This window comes from Mustela putorius, unplaced genomic scaffold (assembly GCF_011764305.1).
Source record: "Mustela putorius furo isolate JIRA1106 unplaced genomic scaffold, ASM1176430v1.1 tig00003859_pilon_pilon_pilon, whole genome shotgun sequence".
NCBI lineage: Eukaryota > Metazoa > Chordata > Mammalia > Carnivora > Mustelidae > Mustela > Mustela putorius.
This window is the reverse complement of record NW_025422011.1, coordinates 2,434,765-2,449,132: the sequence shown is the minus strand read 5'-3', so window position 1 is coordinate 2,449,132 and position 14,368 is coordinate 2,434,765. Positions and strand designations below refer to the sequence as shown.

General features: G+C 55.2%; 1 protein-coding gene across 6 annotated transcripts in view; it reads left to right on the top strand.

Moving 5' to 3' along the window:
- Positions 1 to 14,368, top strand: part of TSPAN18 (tetraspanin 18) — a 177,614-nt gene that overhangs the window by 149,959 nt on the left and 13,287 nt on the right. For all 6 annotated transcript variants that reach the window (XM_004763185.3, XM_045065992.1, XM_045065989.1 and 3 more), the window contains 3 exons: positions 397 to 479; positions 8,254 to 8,326; positions 10,889 to 11,083. In XM_004763185.3, coding sequence (XP_004763242.1) covers positions 8,264 to 8,326; positions 10,889 to 11,083 — 258 coding nt within the window. In that variant the 5' untranslated portion in view covers positions 397 to 479; positions 8,254 to 8,263. The remainder of the gene's footprint in view (positions 1 to 396; positions 480 to 8,253; positions 8,327 to 10,888; positions 11,084 to 14,368) is intronic.

Genomic DNA, 14,368 nt, shown 5'->3' with positions numbered 1-14,368 from the left:
GCAGGGGGGTTTGCGGAACACACCCCTGCTGGCACTCTCTGCTGGGGCCTCCCCACAGGTGCCCAGGTGACGTCCAGGTGTGTGGGTCACCACGCCCGCTTGTCCTCCTAGTGCCTTGGCCGCATGCGGTGTGTCAGTGCAGACCGAGCCTGTGCCAGACACTGAAAGTGTCTTAAAGCTGTGGTTCCCCCTCTGGGCCGAGGGCAGGCACCCCGCGCAGGCCTCCCCAGCTGGAGTGGGCCCAGATGCCAAGAGCTTTTCATTAGCGCTAATGGACCCAGATTAGCAAGACACTTGCCCTGTGTGCCTCCTTAGGGCAGGTTTTCATAAACAGCTTCTAGAACGTGGCTGCTCCTTACTGACTTCCTATAGTAATTGAATATCTTCCCCTTCTAGGACAAGCTGGGCCAATAAAAGAACACACAAGAGCCCCTCTGACCGGGAGATTCTGTCCTGCTGACGCCCAAAGCGCTGCCCAGGTAAGAAGACAGCCCTGGCGCCCCGCTCTCCCTGTGTACCGCTGCCCTGTCCCCTGACAATGCCCTGCCTCGTCCTCAGCTCTTTCTCAGTCTGTCTTGGCCCACGTCACCGCCTGCCGTCTGCCTTTCTCTGTCTCTCCCTCTCTTTCTGACCGCTCTTTGTTTCTCTGATTTGCAAGATCTGCGCTGTTTTCTGTCTCAGTTTCTCTTTTCCCACTATTCACCCATTCAGACGTCTGAATGGCGGACCCACTGTGTGCCAGGCACTGCTCAGGATGTTAGAAATCAGGCGGTGGATGAACCAAGTCCCCGTCTTCAAGGAGCATGAGTTCTAACAAGGGGATACTCATGCTACCGAGATCAGCAAGCACAGGACTGAGCCAGGAGCGCTTTCCCAGGGCCCTGACCTGGCCTTTGTAGACCGGGGCGCTTGGCTCACATCCATCGCTAACTGGTCTGCTGACTTGGCCACACCCTCTTTCCATTTCTCAGCCTCTTTTCTTGCTTTCAAAGTGAGGGGAGCCGACTGGTCAGAGCTGCGCTACCAGCTCATGACTAAGAACTTCTGTTAGGGAAATGAAAAGTTTCACTTAAATCCCCTTAAAGCTCTGAGCCACCTGGTTTCATTGTACGAGAAATGGTCACTTGTGTCTGGGGTCACGTTGTACGATGAAACACTCGTCTGTGAGCCCAGAGCCGTCACTAGGCCAGGAGAGGGTACACCATAACAGGAGCCTTGAGACCATGAGATCCAGGACAGCAAGCCCCCCATGCCCACCCCGATGCTCACCCTGGGGCGGGACCCCTGCGTGGAAGGGCAGCTGGGACCGCAGCTCCTCGCCCACTCCCCTGCACGTGGGGAGTTGAACGCACACGAAGCAGATTCTGCCTAAAACATCGACTCCCACAATTCATCCCTCTGGGACCCAAGACATAAAAGGATTTTCTCTAGCAAACAGTGCCGCCTTTACCAGTCATTTCCTGGGTATACACTGCAGTTTTTCTTGCATTTTTGTACGGCAAAGTCATACATAGCGGGGGGCCAGAACTTCTGAACAACCCAAGAAGTAGGGTCCCCACCCTGGGCTGGTTTAATTGCCCCCCAAACCCAAGCTCCTTGCCCCTTGAGGCAGCCGGTGCCGAGCAGATGGTTTCTGAGTGTTTATTCGCAATCCTGAAAATAGCTTTAGGAAATTGTTAGTCTCGGGGAATCCCGTTTGAGAACCGCTCTCCCCACTCAGAAATCCTCCTCCGTATCTGAGTCCTCTCTTGTCCTTCTGTGGGGAACTTGGCCTGTGTATTGGTGTCTGGGAGAGTAGGAGGGAGAGGAGCCGCCTCGGTGGGGGGTTGGGGGGCAGGGAAGGAAGAACGGACAGAGCCATCGAGTGCCAGGCGTGGTGCCAGGAGCTCTGCGTCTGTGCCCGTTCAATCTTCGGTGCAGACGATTTCCTGAGGAGGCCAGCATTCCTGGCCCCATTTCACAGATGTGAAAGGAAAGACCCAGAGAAGCTCTGTGCTTGTCCAAGGCTGTGAGGCTGGAAAGTGGAAGGGCCAGGCTCCCCACCAGGTCCCTGTCACCTCCAGGGATTTGAGGAAACCCCAGTGGGCCTTTCACCCCCGGACCCTAGGGAGGGTGTATCTTCTCCCTTCAGCAGAGAGACCTCCCTTGCTCCTTCATAAGTGCCTTTGAACATCATTTCTGAGAAACAGCTAAGCCCTTGGACCTCATAGTTTCATGATTCTTCCCAGCTCACCTTCCGGAGACTGTCTCTGTCCCCACCCTGGGCTGTGATTCGCTTAACTTCCAAAGGCATTGTGGGTGACTGGAGCTCTCACAGGACCCAGGCAGGTACCAGGGGTTCCCGTCCCTCTTGTCCTGCTAGTTGGCTCAGGAGATGTGTCCCACACTCAGAAACGCCTGGTGGCAGGTGGAACTGACAGGCATCGGTCTTGTGATTTCACCCTGGCGGTGGCTAATGACCCAGAAGGCTGATTGCCCTGGACAGGGAGAAATGAGGTGGCCTTGGAGGTATGAAGACAGGCTTGAATCGTGGAGAAGAGTAGGTGAAGGGGGCAAGGGAATTAGCACTTATCGAAAATGATGATGAAGACAGACATGGGTTCAAATCCTGACTCAGACACTCAGGCACTTCTGTGCTGGGTGACATGAGTCACACAGTGTGGATGAGTGATGGCACCTCTCTGAGCCTCAATCTCCTCACCTGATAAGTGGAGATGACATTACCTCTATCCTGGAACTTTAGGAGGATTGAGATTGTGCCTATCCGTTGGCCCATGGTAAGAATTTAATATCCGCCCGCTGATAACTGGCTGTTCTAGCATCAGCTGTCATTTTACTGAGCCCTGCGCTCTGTATTTTCCATGCATCGCATGGAAACCATCATTTTTATACTAATTCTAAAGACAAAGAAATGCAGATGTATACGGTTTAGGAACTTGCCCCCCGCCACCAGCTAGGCTTGGTGGGGTGGGATTCAATCCCTGGTCAGGCCCCAACACCCTCTCTGCACTCACACCCCTCACCCTGGAGTGGAAACTTGGCCTCTGGATCTCCCTCAGCCCTCTGGCTCCCATCATCTCTTTTTTTCTACCTGCTCACCTCTGAGGTTGTCAGAGGCTCTTCTTCCCAGGAGACACACTCCCTTTACTACATATGTCTAGGAGCCCAGCACGCCGCAAGCTACCCATTAGATGTAATCTGTAACGAGCGCGGTACGTAATAAATATAGGTAGCCCGTTTATGAGCTGCCATATTTATTATGCCCCTTAATTGCTACAAAGCCAGAGCCAGTCAAAGCCAGGCCCTGCCATGGAGAGCAGCTTTGCCTCAGTGGGTTGAGGAGGGGTCTGCTAGAGCCTGGACCCCTGCAGACACCCAGCGCCTTAGTCAGGCTGTCCCTTCTGCCTTCCAGAGGCCCATCCAGTTCAAGTTCAAACCTGATGGAAGGAACTGACAAGTCGTGAAACTGCTCCATCATTTTGCAGAGGGAGATGCTGAGGCCAGAGAGAGGAAGTGACTTGCAGGGTAGGAGGCTCGGGCTCTGGACTCCCAGTCCAGTGCTCCTTCTGCCCTTCTCTCTATCTGAAAGCTGCCCCCAGAGCCAGGTGGAGCACAGGATGTGGAGTGAGCTGAGCGGCGTGCTTACAAGCCCTGGGATATTGGGCAGGGTGCTTGGCTTCCCTGAGCCTCGGTGTTCTCATCTGTACAAGGGACAGTGCTTCTCACTTTGTGGGAACATTGAAAGAGTCTAGGCACGCACTCTGTGGAGCTGGCACATGAGAGTGCTGAGTCTCAGCAGACGTGTGGAGTTGGGTCAGTCTGATACCAAAGGAAGAGGGGGGTCGGAATGCAGGACCTAGGGTTTAGGGCACTGTCCTGGGGTCCTGAGCTCAGAGAGTCCCGTATACCTGCTGGGTTGGTGTGACCGTGGGAAGAGCTGTCCACCCTGCTCCAGGCCAGCAAGGCACTGACTTCTCACCACATGCTGCGATGTGGGCCCTTGATGTCCATTCTTGCAGGCGGGGAAACTGAGACTCCCAGAGTTTGGGTCATTTAGCAAAGACACAGTGGTAGAAAGATGAAGAACCAAGATCGGAGCCCAGGTGTGTTCAACTCCAAAGCCTATGCTCAGAACCACGATGTTTAAATTCAGGTGACATGCTGTTTCTAGAAGGCTGGAGATGGGGCACCGCTGTAGGTGAGCCTGGAGATGGCCTCCTGGGGAGCTGCCCTGGAGGCAGAGAGCCTGAGCTGAGGGCTGATGGAGGAGACAGAGATCACCACAGTTAAGGATGAGGGTCAAGATGGTCAAGTACAGGTGGGCCCCGGCGCAGACCAATCGGAAGACAGGCTGGCTCTACAGCTGGCCAGCCAGACCTGGGGGTCCCCAAGGAATCTCAGCCCTCCCACTACCCGCTGGGAGGGTGGGTCCCAGGACAAAGGAAGGGCCAGGTCTTCCTGATCCTGCCTATCGGGAGATCTGGAGAGAAAGACAGGCCAATGGGGCATCAGAAGGAGCCACGTGGGGACTGTGCTCACTCTGGAGGGCACAGCAGAGAGAGGAAAGGAGGAAGCTGGGAACCCCCCTGCTTGTGCGGATCCTCATGCCCCCCTCCTTCTAACTGCTGGAGGGGTCGGAGGACACAAAGACGCGCTACCCACAAAGCCCTTAGCCTCGCACCAGGCTTCCTGCCCAGGCTGTTTAATTAACATTCGCTATGTGGCCAGGTTTTGTGCAATCCAGACCACGTACCAATCCCTGCTGCGCCCCAGGAGGAGGACACAGCTGCCATCCCACGCCTCCAGGCTGGTGACATAATGCCACACAGTGTGTGTGTGTGTGTGTGTGTGTGTGGAGGGGGCAGCGGTGGAGATCAGCAGAGGCCGTGGGAGCTCCTGGGAAGGCAGGGACAGGCCTGGGGGGAGGGGGCGCTGTCAGGGCAGGAGGTGATGCCTTGAGGGATGAACAGGGATTAGGTGGGAAGGGAGGAGGTGCAAGCCAATCCCAGCAGAAGGGATTAGCTTGAGTGGAGGCACTAAGTGAGCTCCGGGGACTGTCCTTTGATGTTGGCGATGGGGCAAGGAGAACAAAAAGGTGGCTGTGGGGGTCTTGGAGGACCTCGCTGTCCACAGGTAGGGGGCGGCTGGTCTCCTGGAGAGCCTAGGCGGTTCGCGGGGGACATGATGTGGCTGGACATGCCTTGCTGAAAGGCCCCTCTGGGATCACTGGCTGGAATGGGTGTGGCTGGAAGTAGGGAGACCAGGCCTGGGCCGAGGCCACATGTGGGTGAGAGAGAGGAGGTGGGAGCAGAGAGGCTGGGGGCGCTTGAAACATCCCTGGGATGGAGTGGGTGGGGTCACCAGATTCTAGCTTTGGAGGCAGATGGCACTTCATGAAGTCAGGCTACAGCTCAGTGAAGGAAAGAAGCATCACACACACACACACGCACACACACACACACACACATATGCATGCCCTCCATCCTTTGTTCTTCCAAATTAGACGGCCTGGGTTAAAATCTCAACCTCCCCACTCACCAGCTGCAGCCTTGGGCAAGTTGCCTAGCCTCTCCCTGCCTCAGTTTTCTTCTCTAGAAAATGGGGATGATGATTGTACTAATCTCGTAGGTTGTTGTGAGTTCATACGTGTCTAGTGTGGAGGATGGGGCCCTACACCTACTAAATGCTCATGTCCTTATTCCCAGGGGTGGCGACCAGCCGGGTGACCCCAGGTGACCCCAGGAACCCTGTGTTCCCCTTCTCTCACCTGATCTAAGAAAAGCCCTTGGGCCAGGCACTTTGGAAGCCCAAAGGCTTCAAGCCTGGATCCCTCGGCTCAGGGTCACTGCCTGATTTTCTCTTGGAGCGGTCTTGGGTTCGTCATGGTGTCTCCTGATGCATTGGGTTCTGCCACCCGATAAAATAAGAAAGCGCATCTGGCTCGGAAGTTCTAGGCCCTGCCTCAGTGTCCCCTGCTCGGCTCTGGCCTCAATCGGACACGATCAGCTGAGCAGAGCAGCTGGCAGGAGCTGGGCAACGAAAGGAGGGAAGCCTTTGGGCCCCAGAGCCCTTGCCTGCCTGACCCAGCACCTTCCTCATGGACTCCCAGGTGCCTAAAGTGGTGCCATGGCCACTGCCCAGCCAAGGTCAATGCTTGGCTCACCAGCAAAAACCACAAGGAGAGGAGATGAGAGGCACCAGCCTTTTCTGCACACCCTTCCCCAACGGCAGGGTCTGCCTCTGCTTTTCTCTGCATGGATTCAAATGTACTTTTTTTTTTATATATAATTCTCTTTTTTTTTTTTTTAAAGATTTATTTATTTATTTATTTGACAGAGATCACAAGTAGGCAGAGAGGCAGGAAGAGAGGCAGGCAGAGAGAGAGGAGGAAGCAGGCTCCCTGCCGAGCAGAGAGCCCGATGTGGGACTCGATCCCAGGACCCTGAGATCATGACCTGAGCTGAAGGCAGCGGCTTAACCCACTGAGCCACCCAGGCGCCCCTCAAATGTACTTTTTAAAAATCTGCTTGCCTCGACCAAAGTGCCACGTGGGGCTGGTCCTGTCATCACCAAGTGCAGTGAGCTAGGAATGCAGGAGACGAGTGTAGCTCCATCTATGAGGCTTTCCTTGCTGGGAGGGCATCGGGTTATGGTCTGGGATTGGCAGAGGGCAGATTTGCTGAGCCTGCTGTGTCCCAGGCACTGTGCATGGGCTTCGGTGTCAGATCTTAGCATTGCTTCCTGCACGCTCTGTAACCGATAATCACATACACCTTGCCAGGCTGACCTGAAAATTTGCCATAACCAGTGCCCACACCTCATTGGCCGTTAGGAGATTTAAATGAGATCATAGGTGGAAAGCACTCAGCACAATATTAGCACACAGCAGGTGCTCCCCAAATGGAGATTATGATGGTATAGATTAATCCTAATAAGCCTGGCGACAACCAGGGTAAGCAGGACTTATCAGGCTTACTTGTGGGCAAGGCACACTGAGCCCAGTTCTCTCCAGAGGGAGGATGGAAAACCATGGAAAGAAACAAAGTGCCATCTTCCCCCACATTTCACACCACCCAACACGTACTCCCAGAACCCTTTGCACCACGTCCTGTCCTAGAAGGGCAGACCACCTTCCAGGGTCTTCTGGAGCGGGACTCAGAACAAGCTGAGCTGCAGCCGTGCCCCTTACCAGCTGGGGGAGGTTGGCCTGGGTATTTTCAACTCCTGTGGACCTCAGACCCCTGTCCCAATTCACTCCCCTATCCTTGAGATTCGGCTGGGAGGAAGCTTCTCTTATTAATCCCCCGGGGGCCGTCATGAAGAAAGTATGGCAATACGGACTACTGAATATGGACGTGACTATGGGCTTGAAGTCTGATTCGTGAGAGCAGATGCTGCCTGCTTCCCCCGGGGATGCGGAAGGGCTGCATCTTGTTGGTTTCAGGCTCCGGCGCCTGGCACACAGTCGATGCACAGTAAATGCTGGCTGAACGGAATCATATGCAGTGACTCACTACTGGGGGCAGACTTTTAGGCAGAGACGGGGAAGGCTCCTTAGGGAGGTGAGATGCCGTAGGTCTCAGGACAGAGATAGTCAGGGCATGAGGAGGGCTTGGCCTCAGGAAGAGGGCTTGGACCCCTTGGTAGGCGCTCACCCCCCTCTTTTCCCCTGTGACACCCCTCCACTGGCCCCGTGGAACAGCCCCAGATCGTCCTGCAGGCTGGAGGCTGTGTGGGGCGGCAGGAAGTTTATGAGGCCCGGATTCTGATCTGGCTCCATGGCCTCAGCAAGTTCCTAAAAGCTCTCAGCCTGAGGGAAGGCTCTCCTCTGCCATCAGGCCGGGTCTCAAGGCAGACCTCCTGGATGCTTGGCACCTGCTAGACGCCGTTCTAAGTGTGCCACAGCTTTATCTCCATGAACCTTCGCGATTCGGCTGGGAGGAGGCTTCTCTTTTTAATCTCCTTCCTCAGGTTGGAAAGAGCAAGCTCCAGAGGGGTAGAGTGATTTGCCCAAAACCACACAGCAAATGACTGGAGGAATTAGGCTTGAACCCAGGCAGGGTGGCTTCCACTCCTTAGGAGTGAGCTTCTCACTCCTAACTCTGGTCCCACGAGGTAAAGAGCTACCTCCCAGAGAGTAAACACTGGCCACAGGGGCAGGGCTGACCACTCAGAACCCCTGGGGGTAGGGGCCAGGGCTCTTCCCAGGTGGGGTCTCCCAGCAGGGAAACTGAGGCGCTTGCTCTTTTGCAGGTAGAACACCATGGAAGGCGACTGTTTGAGCTGCATGAAGTATTTGATGTTCGTCTTCAATTTCTTCATATTTGTAAGTATTGCTGGAACGTGCCCAGGGTCCCCTGAGGCCTCTGCTGGGCGGGCAGAACAGATCGTGGCTTAGAAATAGTCACACTGGGCAGAGTCCTGGGGGCAGGACAGGGGCCAGTGCCAGAAGCAAATGGACCCGGCCAGCCAGAATTTCCTGGACGAGAGGCCCCCAGTGGCGCCTGCCCCACTCTGAAGAGCCCATGGTCACAGAGAGATGTTTGGTACAGCCCCTGGGATGGTTCAGGCCCTCTGACAAAAGGGTAGGAGCCTTTGTCCTGGCGGCTGCCTCAGGATCAGACCCCTGGTGGAGAGTTGGGAAGAAGCAGGGAATGGAGAAGAAGGCAGCTGAGACAGCCCCCCTCAACCCTGAGACAGCCCCCCTCAACCCTGAGCCCCAGGGCAGCTGCGGGCCTCAGAGTGGACTGTCCGAGCTGCTGTGACCCACCACCCCCCCCCCCCGTGTAATCTGAAACCTCTCTGGGGCTGGGAGCAGCCAGGGTTCAAAGCCAGCTCTGCATCTTACCAGCTGTGTGATCAGAAACACATTTCACCTCTCTGAACCTCAGTATCTTCATCCCTTCATTACCTACCTCAACAGGTTTTTTTGAAAATTAAGCAAGATCCGTTTAGGAAGTGCCTGGAATGTGCCAGCACTCTCTAGCATAGCTCCATCGGCATCCAGCGTATGGATTCGGTACTGGAAAGCCCAGAGACTCTGAGCTGCTCAGAGGGCCAGCCCAGCGCCCTGCAGCCCAGCCCACCTGCTGGCAGCAGCCTACCCCCCACTCCCGCAGGCTCTGCTTGGGCCCCTGGCCTCTCCCAAGAGCAAAGCCACACTCCTGGAGTCTTAAGCCAACCCCCCATCCCAGCTCTCCTGACCCCACCTCAACCTTTGACCTTAATGCAGCCAGGTCGTGGGTGAGTAAAAGTCCTCTGATGCCCTCCAGGCCAGGGTCGCTGGGAACGAGAGGTCCTTTCTGGTCACGAGTGACTCTCTCTGCCTCTCTTCTCTCTCTTCCTTCTGTTTTTTTCATGCATCCCAGCAACTCTCGTGGAGTCCTTCCCTTGCCCATAATCCTGAAGCACAGGGAGCCTTCCAGATGTGAATTCCAGACCCAGCTTCCAAGCTGGCTGGCCCTGGGCAAGGCTGAGGGTCCCCACCAGAAATGGGGCTGTATCTCCTCAGGCAGTTCAGTCTGTGTCCTTGAAGCAGCACACAATTGTTGAACCCCCAAACCTTAAGAGCAACGAGCAGGAAGGCAACTTTTATCAGAGCATTTGTAAGGGACGGAGGAGAAAGGTGAGACCCGGCACAGGGCGACCGTTGGGCACTGTGTAATCAGCAGTCCCTGTGGGCCTTCCCTTTCTCCCCACCCAGTGATGGGTCTTTCCAGCCTCTCCTTCACTCCCCTGCTCTGACCCCTGTACTAAAAATATTGTCTCCTGCTCCAAGACCCAAGCTGTGCAGTTCCGCTCGCCAGCCTGCGGACCCCTCTCAACCACCCAGAGCTCACTAGTTTGCTCTTAGCCACAGCCTGGCATTGCTGGCGCGTGCCTCTGGGGGACCTCTGGGGGACCTCTGGGGGCCTCTGGTCCTCCCACCACACAGGGATTTCAGATACTTCACCCCATTCAAAACCCGATGAGGCCAAACTGTTCTCTTGTAACAGATCTGCTTCCAGTTCTTGTCTGTCCCTAAGGAAAATGGAACGGATGTTTACTGAAACTTGCTAAGAACATTGCTATCCACACTGGCCTTTCTTCCTTGGTGTCACCTTAGGCAGGGTGGAGTTTGTATCTTCTTCTACCCCTGAGGAAGCTAAGGCTCAGAGAGGCTAAACCACTTACCCAAGGTCACACAGCTGGCAAGAGACACCACCCTTTCTCTGGACTAAGCTGCCTCTCTCCAAAGATGAGTAAGGCCTGGAGGGATGGGCCGTAGACACAAAGATGTAAACAAGAAGGCTTTCAAGGAGCTGTTTTGAGTGTGGTGAGCCCATGCTGATGAGAGCTCCTGTTGAGGACAAAGGGGCCAGCTCCTGTCCACGTTTTGCCCAGCCCCTAGCATGGTAGAGGCCTCAGAGGGTGTGCTGTGGACTTTGTGTCAGAGAAGCCTGGGATTCAGCGCTGGCTCTGCCGTGAACTTGCTGTGTGACCTTGAGCAAGTCACGGGCCCCCTCTGGCGCTTAGTGTGGAATCAGAGGCTTGCACTAGTGACCTCATTATCCTGCAGTGCTGACATTTAAGGAGACTCTAAAAGTGGCAAATAAACTCCCCGGAACATGAACCCCAGCAGCCCACAATGTGGCGTGGATCAGATGTTGGGTTTAGAGGATGCCCTTAAGATCTGGGTAACCCTGAAAATGCAAAACAGTGAAAAGCATTGCTTGGACACTGGTCTCTGGCAAATCAGGTTTCTGCCCAGTTCTCTGGGGCTCCTAGGGGCTCCCTGGCATATCATAGGGCCTCACGCAGGGGGGAACGGTGTGCATGTGGAGTGCCTAACCACCCCCCCCCACCCTGTCTGCCTCTTCTCCCCACTCCTGACCCACCCTGGGAGCAGCTGGGCGGGGCCTGCCTGCTGGGCATCGGCATCTGGGTCATGGTGGACCCCACCGGCTTCCGGGAGATCGTGGCCGCCAACCCCCTGCTTATCACGGGCGCCTACATCCTCCTGGCCATGGGCGGCCTGCTTTTCCTGCTGGGCTTCCTGGGCTGCTGCGGGGCCGTCCGCGAGAACAAGTGTCTGCTGCTGTTCGTGAGTAGCCCACCCTCACCCCATCGATGGGTGCCCCGGGGCAGAGTGGGGGGGCTGTATCTACACTGCAGAGACTCAGCCGTCACACTTTAGGTAGGCAGTCCTCTGGGAGTGTCCCTGGTGGACAGGCATGGGGGGGTGGGGCAGAGGGATGAGAGGGCGGCAGGCGGGCCTGGGTTTCAGTGTGCGTCCTGCTCTGTCCCCTACCTGGTGATGGGGCTTGGGTCTGGTTTCTTAGCTTCCCTGAGCTTTGGTGAATTCACTTGCTAAACAAGGGACAGCTTAGCTGGCACCAAATGAGGCCACTGGTGGGTGGTCTGTTTCTCTGGCCTTCCATATTCCCATGGGCTGTGTCTTTGGGGCTCTGCCTACTTTCCTGGCCTTGGTGGATGGGTCTCCCGCCCCAGTAGAGGGCCTGTGGGCGCCCAGGGCTTGGAGAGCTTCTAGTTGGAGCCCAGTCCCGCTACAGGGCCAGGGGAACACAGCGCGTTTCAGGAAGTGTGTGGGGGCGGGACAGGGTGCGGGTGCTCCTTGTGGGTGAGTGGGGGGAGGGGGAGGGAGTTAGGTGATCAGGAAGGCGGGCTGGTCAGCTGGTCAGCGGGAGGACAATGTGTCTGTTCCTGGGGCTTTGGGAACTGGAGATCTGGAACCATGCACCCTCCCCACTCTCCTACAGATTAGAGCAGTCTGTACGGCCTCCATTCATGTCACAGTGAGTTTCCCCACATCCCAGGCAGGAAGTGAAATCAGCTGTGAGATGTGTGACTCTGGAACCCCTGTCCCTTTTGGCCTTCAGCGGCCTGAATACTGCAAACTTTGCATTTGGAGAGAAACAAAGAAACCTGTGGGCGCCCCCTGGCGGAACGCCCTCTCTAGCGCCCCCCCCCCTCCCCAGAGCCCACGGAGGCTTGGGAGCCCGTGGGGACTTTAATAGGAGCTGGCATGTGGGTCCCACGTCATGCCAGTCCCTCTTCTTCCCGCTTCCCCTCAGCTCTGCTACCCCCCGCATCTCATCCCTGAAGCCAAGACAGGAGGGCGAGTCCGGGCACTGCGCTGGGAGCAGGCTGGGGGGGTCTCAAAATTCATCCCCATAAACAGGCAGCTTCTGAGCCGGCCACTAGATGGGCACATCGGTCCCTGTGGAGAAGACCGAGACCCAGGGACCAGCTGAGGTTCCCTCCAGCCCCCCCAAGGGACAGCTGAGTCCCGGCTGTGGCCAGGGCCCCGCCCTTAAGGCAGCCCCTTCTTCTGCCACCTTCTCCGTCTTCCCTTTTCTCTCTGTTAGTCTCGAGGTCTAGGAGATCCACCTACGTTCATCCTTTTCTTTTCTTGCTCTTTCTCTACCTCTGTCTCTCTGCCTCTTATCTCCTGCTTTCTATTCCTGTTGCCTCTCCTTACCCCTCTCCTGAGCTCTCCTCGTCTCTGCCCCTCTCTCCCTACTCCCCCCTGTCCTCTCCCCTCGCCTTTGTCCCTCTCCTCACCTCTCTGAAGCCCAGCGCCTATTAGACTGAGATCTCAGGGTGAGTCACAGACGGGGGACTCTTGGACCCACGTCCCCCGTGTCTCAAGCCTTAAACAGACTCACATGTCTGAAATTCACCTAGAATTATGTGCAAAATATTACGTTAGAGCCTTGTGTGTGTGTGTATGTGTGTGTCTATATGTGTGTATATGTTGTGTGAGCATGTATGTTTCTAAAGGGGAGAGATGCCATGACTTCTGGAAGGTTTTCAAAAAGACTCACGACTTCAAAAAATAAGAAGAACCACTTCTCTATTCTGACCTGGACTGGCCGCGTGGTGGTCCCCGCTGAAGAGGGGCACCAAGTCCCACCCCTCGTGGCTGCCAGGGGCCTTCAAGAAGCCTGGCAGCGCTGCTCCTCAGCCTTCGGGCAGGAAGGGAGGACTAGTCATGAACAGGACCTAGAGGGAGTGACTTTGGCCAGCTGGGCCGATAGGAAGAGCTGGGGTGGGGGTAACAGAGCATGCCCTCCCCTGCCCCCGCTCTGAGGCTGAAACCCCAGGGCCCCACCACCCTCAGCCTAATGACCACATCACCTAATGATCAATTTTTCTAAAGGTACAGTTTCCAAACGCTCCCATCGATCAATTTTACACCCTTTTCACATACAATAGGACAATCTCAGCCTGTAATGGGCATTTTGTGGCATCCCTTTCTCATGGTTGCTTGCCTAGGAGTCGTTCACAGCATGTTTTTAATCTATTTATTTGAAGATTCAAAACAATTTTTTTTTTAATATTTTGATGACCAAGACGCTAGGTCAGAAAGGAGAAGAGCAAAATGAGATGTGTGTCCTTAGAAGAGGTAAATGAGCTGAATGACACAAAAAGGATGTAAATTTGGTAAACATTTATTAGAAATGAGAACTGAAACTAGATGTGCCCATGGGCAGATAGGCTAGAAAAGTCTGGAAATGTTTGCGGGAGGAGGCAAAATCGCAGTTTCCGTCCCTTCGTTAATTTTTCCATCCAAAGCAAAATGGTGAACATTTGAGGTTCGGGAATTACTGGCAAATGTGTCCTTAGGCAAATGGGTGAGGCGAGATTAACTCAAAACTCCTGGGAAAGGCCCTGCCTCATGAGGGGAAGTCCAGGAAGGCCAGGGGTGTCAGGACAAGCCCTGTGGCCGGATCCAGGGGGAGCCCCTCCAGATAACCAGCAGCAACCCTGATAAGCAAGAGGAAGTCATTTCCTGGGGAGAAGGCCAGAGGGCAGAAGTGGCATCTAGAGCTTGGGGAAACCCTACTCCAGGAGGGGACAATGGCGATGGCAATGGAGATTTGCAGCCCCCCCACCTCGGGAGAGCCCTCCTTTCTCCTTCAGTGAGTTACTAGGCTCATTCTTGAATTTCATCTCAGGAATCATGAACCTCGGCTCAACGTAAGCTGCATGCTGATGGGGACCACATCTGCCTTGTGTAAATGAGTTTGCTAGGACCTAGCATAGCGCCTGGTACACAGTAGGTGCTCAATGAGTAGCCCTGGAATAAAGGGACAGAGAGGAGGTGGTCTTAGAGGCGTGGTAAGGGCATGGGCTTTGGAGTCAGAAACGTCTAGATTCTATTCTCTGCTCTGCTCCTTCCTGGCTGTGTGACCTGAGGGCAGTTACTTAACCTCTCTGAACCTAGGTTCCTCTTGTCTAAAATGGAGATGATGCTACCGCTTTCCCAGCCACAGTGTTGTGATCACGGCTCAAGGAGAAAATGTGTATCTTGCTTAACTCTGTTCCCAGCACAGGCAAGCACCTGACAAATGTGAAACTGAAA